The sequence below is a fragment of the Myotis brandtii genome, unplaced genomic scaffold, assembly GCF_000412655.1.
Source record: "Myotis brandtii unplaced genomic scaffold, ASM41265v1 scaffold61, whole genome shotgun sequence".
Taxonomy (NCBI): domain Eukaryota; kingdom Metazoa; phylum Chordata; class Mammalia; order Chiroptera; family Vespertilionidae; genus Myotis; species Myotis brandtii.
Genome location: NW_005370318.1, coordinates 538287 through 548553, shown reverse-complemented (window position 1 = coordinate 548553; position 10267 = coordinate 538287). Strand labels below are relative to the sequence as shown.

The following is a 10267-nucleotide window of genomic DNA, read 5'->3' as shown; positions in this document are numbered from 1 at the left end:
AGGGGAGGGGCCGCAGGCGTTTGGCCGGCCGGCCCCACCCTAGATCGGGATGTTGGGGGCCGATGGGGGGGGGGCCAAGCTGACTGGGGAAAGGGGCCATGGGCAGTTGGCAGCCAGCCCCTCCCCCAATCAGGGTATTGAGGGCCAATCGGGGCCCGGATCAGCTGGTTGGCTGCTGCAGTGTGCATCATAGCCACCTATCGTGCTGGTCGTTCTGCCGTTCCTGTCGCTGGGCTTTTATATATATAGATGTTTAAAGGACTTCAAAGATTCACTGTATAAAGTAAAAGTGACTTTCCTTATCTAAACTTACTTTTTCCCTAAAAAGATTACTAGAAAGGATAAATGGGGGTGGGGGTAGGACAGATCCAATTAATAGAATCCATTCAGAGAGGCAGATTCTATGGATGCTACCATCTAAGAAGAAATGAACCTGAAACAGTCCACATGCTCAGGAATAAAAATATTTAAGATAGCTGGGGCATCCGCTAACTTCCAAAACAAACCAAGGGGTTCATTTCAGGTATACAGCCCAATAAACTTTTCATCTCTTCCACCAAGTATCCATCTTAAAAACTAAATAACTTGGGCCCTGGCTGGTTTGGCTCAGTGGATAGAGCGTCAGCCTGTGGACTGAAGGGTCCCAGGTTCAATTCCAGTCAAGGGCACATGCCCAGGTTGTGGGCTCGATCCCCAGTAGGGGGCGTGCAGGAGGCAGCCGATCAATGATTCTCTCTCACCATTGATGTTTCTATCTCTGTCCCTCTCTGAAATCAATAAAAACATATTAAAAAAGTAAAACACACACACACACACACACTAAATAACCTGGGACATCCTAGTCGTCATTTCCTCAGCAGTCCTGATCTCAATCAATTCTTGCTCTTGCATCAACAATTACTCTGCCAAGTGAATCTTTCTGTAGGTTATAAAAGCTATCCTTCAAACAAATATATATATACTGAGCAGCAATCGTGGGCACTGCACTTTGCTAGACTGAGAAGAAATATAAGTAAAACTGCAGTCCTTGTAAGCCATATAGTAAAAGATTAGAAAGTGTAAAATGGCAACTCAAAAGACAACCAGAGGCAAGAATAGACAGTCTCAGCTATGAAACACCAATGTCCTTGACCCAGGTTTTGAAAGACTTGCTAAAATTACACTCTCCCATCCCTCCATGGTTAGCAGCTAAGCTCTGTATCCTCCTAACCTTCTCCTGCGGCCACTTTCTCTCTCCTTTAGTTCCTGGAGGTCGCAGTATGCTAGAAGGATCCGGACTGAATCACAAGAAGGGCAGTAGCTTCCCACAAGGGTGCTAGTTAGTCTAGCAGTCCTTCCCTACCTCATTCTTCATTCATTCATTCATTCATTCAACAAACGTTTATCGGACACCTATGATATGCCAGACACTGTACGAGGCCAAGTGAAAACGGCAGCTACAACCTCAGTTTTCGTGCAGCTTTCAACTTGACCATCTGTCACAGTATCCCACATAACGGTCGTTCAGAATGGACCGACTGCTCTCTGAAACCAACCCGGGAAACCTCGGGGTCCCAAAGGGCCGCCGATGAACGTCCTCGTTTCCCACGTCAGGCTCCGGAGGTCTGAGAGGGACCTGCCCGACGTCACACGGTACCTCGGCGACAGAACAGGGACCGGATAGAACCCTGTCTCGCGGAACTCGCATCAGTGCCCCACGTGCCGCCTCTCCCTGAGGGGAAGCGGTCGCAGGCGGCCACTGAGGAAAACCAAACCGCATCGAATTCAGATCCGATGTCACTCTCCCTCTCCTCCAAAGGGGGGAAAACCACGGCCAAAAACGTTAGAGGGAGGCGGGAAGCTGCCTCAGTTTCCCCGCAGAGAGGCGGCCGCACAGACTCCCCCTGTGCACTTCCTTCCAGCTTCTCCCACCCCGTCCTCTCCGACTCCAACCCGGGCCCGCGGACAACCGCACAAAATTATTCCTTCACTCACAAGGACTCGCACCAGCAACGCCATGTTTCCTCAACAACCATTTCCGGGTGAAGGGTGAGCTTCCGGAGTCCCGGCTGCCGCTACGCCTTCCCTGGGTCGTCCTCTACGGGGTCGTCCCCTACCCGCGTCCCCGAGCCAGCGGGCGCCTGGCAACGGCGGCGCAGGCGCACAAAGGCCGCTGTCAGGATGCGCGCGCTTCCCCCGGTGCGCGGAACCCGGTGATCTGGGCTGTCGGCCGGGACTGCCCCTGGACCCGCCTCCCTCTCGCTCGTCCACGCCCGACGCTCACGGAGGCTGAAGTCCTCTGCAACGCCGGCCTTCCCTGACCTCTGGCTTCGGGATTTGCATAGCTCTCTCCTTAACCCTGACCTCAACCAACCTCACTACTCAGCGCCCTCTTATCAGAACCCCTCCTTCCCAGGCTTGACTCCCGAGAAGATCCCCCCCTTTTCACTGGGGTTAAAAGACCAGGATTTGGGGAGCTCCCTTAAAAGAAGGTGATGATATTGTCAAGAAAGAGGTTTGAGTGATAGGCCAGGACATCTATATAGTGAAGAATAGAAAGAGAGGAAGAGCTTGTTAGGAAAGAAGAAGGGGTAAATGAGTAAAAGAAAATGTAATGAGCAAAACTGAGAGTTTAAAGGATAAGAAAATCTTGATCAGACAGTGATATTCTTTAATTTAAGGTTTTAGGGTTAGAACTGTTGGGAATGATGACCAAGTGCAGGGGGTGACTATGGAAGAACGTGGCTGAAATGAAGTGGAGGTGAAGATCTCTGGACTGGAGGCCTTCAAAGAACCGAGAGCTCATGACTTGGGATGCGTCATTTACTGAGACATTTAGGTTCCCGAGGATGGTGGATAAATTAGGAATGAAGAGGCCTGACACCAAAGCCTCCACCATCAGGGCTCATCAGCTCCTTAACACTCAGCCTGAAGCCCCAGCAAGTTCCATGGTTCTCTCAAAGCTCCCTCTCCCTCGCTACATTTCCTCTCTCCCTTTACACTGTCTCTACCCCTCAGAATTTTCATACTTCCTTAGAGGCACCACATTGAAATTCAGTCATTCATTAAAAATATATATATTTGCTGAGCACTTACCATGATTCAGGCTCAGATCTAGATGCCAAAGATACAGTAGAAAAGTTCCAGTAAAAGGAGACAAACAATAGACAAATAAATATAATCTGATGCCGGGTATTGGTAAATGCTAAGCAGGATAAGAATAAAAAGTGAGAAGGCAAGGTGCTGTTTTAAATAAGATGATCAGGCAAAACCTCACTGGATTTGATCAGAAGTATGAATGAAATGAGAATCTGGCCCATGTCAATGAGAGAGTGACCCATGTCAATTTCTTGGAAAAGAGCATCCTTGGCAGATAGAACAAGTACCAAGGCCCCAACATGGAGAATGCTTGGTCTTCCCAGGAAGAGCAAGGAGGTTATTATGGTTTGAGTCAAATGACTAAGAAAGAGTATGGTAGGAGATGAAGTTGACAAGGTGGCCCTAGAGGCCAGATCTGGGGGACCTTGTAGGCCATGGTAAAGACTTTGGCTTCTGTGTGTACTAGTATGGGTACAGAAAATTACTGGAAGCATATACAAGAAACAGTAATGGTGTTAATAGTTGTTGATTCTGAGGAAGAGGTTTGGGAGACAAGAGGTTAGAAATGGAAGGTAGACATTTTTTAAAAATATATTTTATTGATTTTTTTACAGAGAGGAAGGGAGAGGGATAGAGAGTTAGAAACATCGATGAGAGAGAAACATCAATCAGCTGCCCCCCGCACAATCCCCACCGGGGTTGTGTCTGCAACCAAGGTACATGCCCTTGACCGGAATCGAACCTGGGACCCTTGAGTCCGCAGGCTGATGCTCTATCCACTGAGCCAAACCGGTTAGGGTGGAAGGTAGACATTTTTTACTATCTATCCTTTTGTCTTATTTAAAGTTTGTGCCATATCTATATAATTACCTTTAAAATTGAAATAAAAAATACCCATATCATTCTCAAAATATAATTCTGGGGGAAAAAAGTTTATTCATTGGTTTTATGGAAAATACAAAGAAGTAGAACTTGGTCCTTGCCTTCAAAAATATTAGAGTAGTAGATGTATAATACATAATCACAATTTTTAAAAAAATATTCAAAAGAATTGAGTTGAACTCCTATCTCACAACATATGGTAAATTAACTCAAAATGGGACAGAGGCCTAAATGTAATAGCTAAACTATAAAATTTTTAAAAGAAAACATAAGAGTAAATCGTCATGACCCTGTGTTAGGCAAAGCCTTCTTAGATACAATAGCAAAAGCACAGATAACAAAAGAAAAATAAATTAGACTACATAAACATGTAAACTTTTGTATTGTAAAAGATACCATCAAGAAAGTAAAAACATGTGGAATGGGAGAAAACATTTGCAAGTCATGTATCTGATAAAGGACTTGTATCTGGACTATATACAGAACTCTACAAGTTAATAATATAACAATAAACACCTACCCTGACTGCTGTGGCTCAGTTGGTTTAGCATCGACCTGTGCACTGAAAGGTTGCCAATTCGATTTCCAGTCAGGACATATGCCTGGGTTGGGGGCTTAATCCTTAGTAGGGGGTATGCAGGAGGCAGTCAATCTATGTTACACTCTCACATGGATGTTTCTCTCTCTCCCTCTCCCTTCACCTCTCTAAAAATCAATAAAAACATTTTTAAAAATAAAATAAACACCCAATTAAAATGGGCAAAGCACTTGATTAACCATTTCTCCAAAGAAGACATATGAATGGCCATTAAGTTAATGAAAAGATGATTAGCATCATTAGTCATTAGGGAAATACACACACAAACACACACACACAATGAGATATCACTTCACACACCCTCTAGGTGGCAGACATATAATACAAAGTGCTGGCAAGGATATGAAAAAAAAATGTATCCCTCATACATTACTGATGCGAGTGTAAAGTGGTACAGCTGCTTTGGAAAATAGTCTGGCTTTTCCTTAGAATTATAAACATAGAATTACTATATGACCCAGTGACTCCATTCTTATGAGTACATTCAAGATAAATTTAGACATGTTTATACAAAAACTTGTATATGAATGTTCATCACAGCTAAAACGTGGAAACAAATGTCCATTGACTGATGAATGGCTAAATAAAATGTGGTACATCCAGAAAATGGTTTATTATACAGCAATTAAAGGGAATAAACGGATACATGCTATAACGTGGATGACCCTCAAAAACTTTATGCTATGTGAAAGAAGTCAATCACAAGAGGTTGCATATTGTATAAGTACAATTCCATTTCTATGAAGTGTCCAGCTGTCTATTCCTGGACCTCATCACCAGAATTATAATTCTGAAATTTTAAATTTATGTCATTCTGTGTTCTCATCATCCTATTATTTCAGCTTTTATCCATTACTCCTACTACACCTGTCAGTCTTCCTTGTTGAGACCTCCAGGGTTTTAATCTCTTCTTTATCGTCTGTCAACCCTCTCCTCTCTTTACTACCTCTCCTTTCTAGCTCAGACCATGTGGTCTGTCATTTTAATTATTTTCTTGCCAATATTAAGTCCTTTGCTCAAATGTATTTCTATCCTGTCCACCTGGAAAGACCCCAACCTTGTAATTGTCCATTTAATCTACTCCCTACATCTAGATTATTGAGTACTATTGGAGAAAATCATGCAAGAGGCCTATTGGTACCCCCCAAATATGGCTACCAACTGTTGTGCTCAACCCTGCCCCCCTTCTCCAATACTACTATTTATAACTGTATTAGATTCTTAGGGCTGATATAACAAAACAAAACAAAAATCAAGTGGCTTAAAACCATAAAAATGTATTGTTTTGAAGTTCCTGAGGTTAAAAGTCCAAAATCAAGGGTTTGGCAGGACCATGCTCTACCGAAGGCTCTGGAGGAGGATCATTTCTTGCCTCTTTCTAGCTTCTGGCAGTTGCCAGCAACCCTTATGTTTCTTGCTTTACAGCTTTATCATTCTGTTCTCTGCCTCTCTCATCACATGGCCTTCTCCCTGTGTGCCATTCTCTGTGTCTCTTGTCCTCTTATAAGGAATCCAGTCATACTGGCTTAGGCCCACTAATGACTTTATATTGACTTGATTACATCTGCAGAGACCCTTTCTACTGTCTCTGAACAGATGGCCTCACCTCCTACTTCACAGAGAAAATAGAAGTTATAAGCCGTCAGAAGGAAACTCAACTTCCAACCACTAAATCAAGTACCTGATTTTATTGTATGCATGCATTCTTTCTTCTTTTTATCATTTCATGGAAGAATTGCTGCTTTTCCTATTTAAAGCTAATCTCTAAAGAGTTTTTCTGGTCAGGTCACAAATAAGAAGCAACCAATGAATGCACGGGTGGGTGGAGCAACAAGTCGATGTTTCTTTTTCTCTCCCGTCCCCCGTCTCTCTAAAATCAATAAATAAAAGAATTTTTCAAACTTGATGTCCAAAGCTGACCTCATCATCTTCCTCTCAAAATCTATTTCTCTTTCCGTGTTCTCTTTTTTGTTGTTGTTGAATGGCACACTGTTTACCCAGTTGCCCAAGCAAAAAACCACAGGATTCACCCTTGACTTTGCTTCTCTCCCTTACTCTCCCCATCCCAACACTCTCCAAGTCCTGCTTAACTGAGCAGAAACACAGTTTCCTTAGGATTTAACACTACATGTCTAATAATGAAGCCCACACTTGTATTCACGTTTAGGCACCCAAATAATATTCAACTGATTTATAGCTACCTACAACACTCTTTCCCATCTGAAATTATGAAATCACATTTTTTTTCCACATCCTGTAATTGTAGGGTTGATTTCATGCATTCAGAGGTATAATTTGACTTTTTCTCCTGTTGTTTTTTTTCATCTCCTTTGATTTGGTCTATCATAGACTTATCATCCTAGCATCCTTTGGGAATCTTTATTTTCTCTTCCAGTCATGCATGAAACCTGAGGACATGATCATTGCAAGAAAAGAGAATTCATGGAAAATGCTAGGTATGGTACCTGGCACATAATAAGCCCTTAATAAACATTAACAAGCCCTAACTGGTTTGGCTCAGCGGATAGAGCGTCGGCCTGTGGACTCAAGGGTCCCAGGTTCGATTCCAGTCAAGGGCATGTACCTTGGTTGCAGGCACATACCCAGTAGGGAGTGTGCAGGAGGCAGCTGATTGATGTTTCTCTTTCATAGATGTTTCTAACTATCCCTCTCCCCTCCTCTCTGTAAGAAATCAATAAAATATATATTTTTAAAAAATTTTTTTTAAAAAATAAATAAAATAAACATTAACAATTGTGGTGGTTGTTATTATGTCAATACTCAGCACAGAGTCTGGACTAGAGTAGACCTTTAATAAATACTTACTGATTAGTGAATTAATGAACCAATCAATAAATCAAAGATTGATAGAATGAATACATCTCAAGCCCAGTAAACTTGATATTGTTATCCCTCTTCTGCAGATAGGGAAACTGAGGCTCAGAGAGGTTAAATAACTGAGCCCAAAGTCACTCAGCTGGAAAGTGGTGGAACCAAGACTGGAACCTAGTTCCGACTGACTTCCAGGCATATGTGACTAATCCTCTTCTACTCTGCTTTCTCATATCTATATTCAGATTAGATATAACAACTAAGTTGTGGAGTCAGAGTGAAGGCTGAGAGGCTTCCCAAGGTTCTGTATTCCAAGCCTTAGAAAAGCTGATTCTCCTGCTTATGGCCCTGGAACACGGGATTGTGGAAGAGGCCAAGAGATGGCATCATAGCACTGGGAGCCCCACCTCTTGCCTTTCCTATGGGCCTCCCATTTTCTCTGCCTTCAGCTCTCTCCTTAGCTGTTTCTCCCAAGGAACTAACAATGTCGTGTATCCCCAAGGGAATACGTTTAAGACAAGGATCCAAACCCCAGGTGAGTAATTCCACTGCTTGCCAGGACTGGGGTCAGTGGCGTCTGGGGCCCAGAAAAAAAGCAAAAATGGTATAAAGAACACTGAGACCTGTAGGAGACCTGTAGTTACCTCCCTGGCTGTCAATTTCCTTTTCTGTCAAAATGGGGTAAGGGGGTGATATTCCTTGCCCCGTCTGCTTCATGGGACTGTTTGAGGCACATTAATAATAACAGCTAACATTACTGAGTGCCACCTCTGTGCCAGGTACTGTGTTGAGTGTCTTTCATATCCTCACAGTTAGTCCTATGAAATAGGTAGACTGTTTACCTCTTCCCCACCTTCCCCCCCCCCCCCCCCCCCCCGCAAATGAGGAAACCAAGATTCATGGAATTAAGTTCCTTGCCCAAGTGCTCTAACTCTAAGTGACAGATCTAAAATTTGAAACTGGATACCTTTGAGCCCTTCAGTGCTGCAAGACCACAGCCTGGAGAATGTTTGTGAACTCTAAGGAATGATATAAGCCTTATACCTTTTTTGTACAAGAATGTACTGTATAAATATGCAGCTTGTTAAGATTGAGCCTGGAAGAGGGTGCCTGGTGGAGATAATTTTCCAAGGAGGCGGTTGAATAGATCAGATGGTTAGGATGGAAGGGCTGTTCCTATCCACCCTACAATTTTCTGGTTGGGAAAAGAGGGACAGTACACAGTCTGAGTGGCTCTTTTGTGAAAGAGAGTCCTAGGGCAGGTTGAGATGGGCGAGGAAGTTCCTTGTGTATCAAGCCAGAGCCACAACAGTCAGTTCAACACCCAGGCCTTCAGCAGAAGAGCATTGTGGCTGAGGTGATATGAAACTCTCTGACGGCGCGAAGGCAGGGAGCAGCTCCAGTTCTGTCAGACTTTCCAGGAAACTAGGGACACGCAGCCCAGAAAACAGTGTGTGCAGGAGCCAGCCCCACCTGTGACCCCTTCGTCCCCTGCCTCTCTACCCTTGGGGTTTCAGCCACCCAGTTTCTACACTGCTCACTCTGTATGTACAGCCCGCTGCCTGGCTTCCCTGGCACCTCCCTTCCAGGCTCATTCTCTCTCCCACACACCAGAACTCTGTCTGCCGTGGCAGCTTCTTTGTTTACTTCCAGAGTTTGCAGGCCTGCCACTAGCCAAACACAACGAAGCCCAGCCAGGGAGGGCGAGGCTCCAAGCTCAGGCTGCCCCCTGCACAGGGCTCTTGCTTTAGGTCCTGACAACCCAGGTTTCAGGTCTAGAGAGAAGGGACACAAGATCTGCCCATAGCTGGGCAGGAATCCCCACTGTTGAAACAGCTTTGGCGAAGAGCCCTGGGAATCAAAGACTCAGCTGGAGAGAGGTAGGGAAAATGTTGAGGCCCCCTGGGTGGGAAACAGAGGCCTGGTTCTCCCTCTCTTCAGCCAGGCAGATTCTGGTCCTGAGCCCTTAGAACGAGGACTTGGGTGCCCACGTTGCCCTACCAGAGGGCTGTGCTCCCCTCCCAAGAGTTCATATGTCTCACGCCCCTCCCCAAAGATTCTAGTGGAGAAAGGGAAGTGGGCTTTTTTAGTCTGGGCAAAGCCCCAAGTAGGAAACATTGTCAGGATGTGTCTGGCATTGGACTGTCTGAGATTAGTAGGGAGGTTATTTATCTAATATGTAATTATGTGTTTATATCATGTATAATGTTAAGGGGAGGGGCTCTAGCTCTGTTTCTGGAGATGGGGTGAAGAGGTCAGAGGTGATAGGTGAGCAGTGCGTGTACTAAAGGTGCCAAGCAGGAGGGTAGCAGGGCCACAGACAAGATCACGTGAGGAACAGTGATCAGTGTCAAAAAGGAGATGTCTCAATGGGAGAGGAGGGATCTCTAGCAGCCCAGGTTCCCCAGAGAGAACTAGAGGCCCCTTTAGATGGTGGTCAGTTCATTCTGTGAGTATGTGGGAGGGGGGGGAAGGGGGAGCGGGCAGCAGATACTAGTGATGTTTAGAGGAAATGAAATCCCCAATTTTCCTCACATTTAAGGAATTTCCCTCACATTTAGGGATCCATTTTAGAGACAATCGGTTTGACTAAGAAGTGCCGGAAAGAAAACCTAACTCTGTTGGCAGGCCACGGCAGAGCAGAGAGAGCTCCAGACCAACGGGCCTTTGGAAGGAACAGGAATGGGGTTAGAGGTAGCACTGGCCCCGCTCAGCCTGTACTCTCTGCCCGATTCTGCTTCAGTTTCCAGGACTGGAAGCAAGGACTGGGCCCTGGACACCGGGTGTATACGTGCGGCACCCCATCTCCCCTCCCTGGGCCAGTCATTCTTTGAGGGGTCACTGGTCCCGTGGAGTAAATGAGAAGTTTGCCACAGC

General features: G+C 45.0%; 1 protein-coding gene across 3 annotated transcripts in view; it reads right to left on the bottom strand.

Annotated features, from left to right (window-relative positions):
* Positions 1–2219, bottom strand: part of LOC102239259 (ubiquinol-cytochrome-c reductase complex assembly factor 1) — a 110271-nt gene extending 108052 nt beyond the window's left edge. The window contains exon 1 of one of the 3 annotated variants that reach the window (XM_005879766.2): positions 1975–2219. In XM_005879766.2, coding sequence (XP_005879828.1) covers positions 1975–1998 — 24 coding nt within the window. In that variant the 5' untranslated portion in view covers positions 1999–2219. Of the gene's footprint in view, positions 1–1443; positions 1510–1974 lie in introns of those variants that run through there. The other 2 variants (XM_005879767.2, XM_014550666.1) reach the window with 2 other exon arrangements.
* Between the last annotated feature and the right edge of the window lie 8048 nt (positions 2220–10267).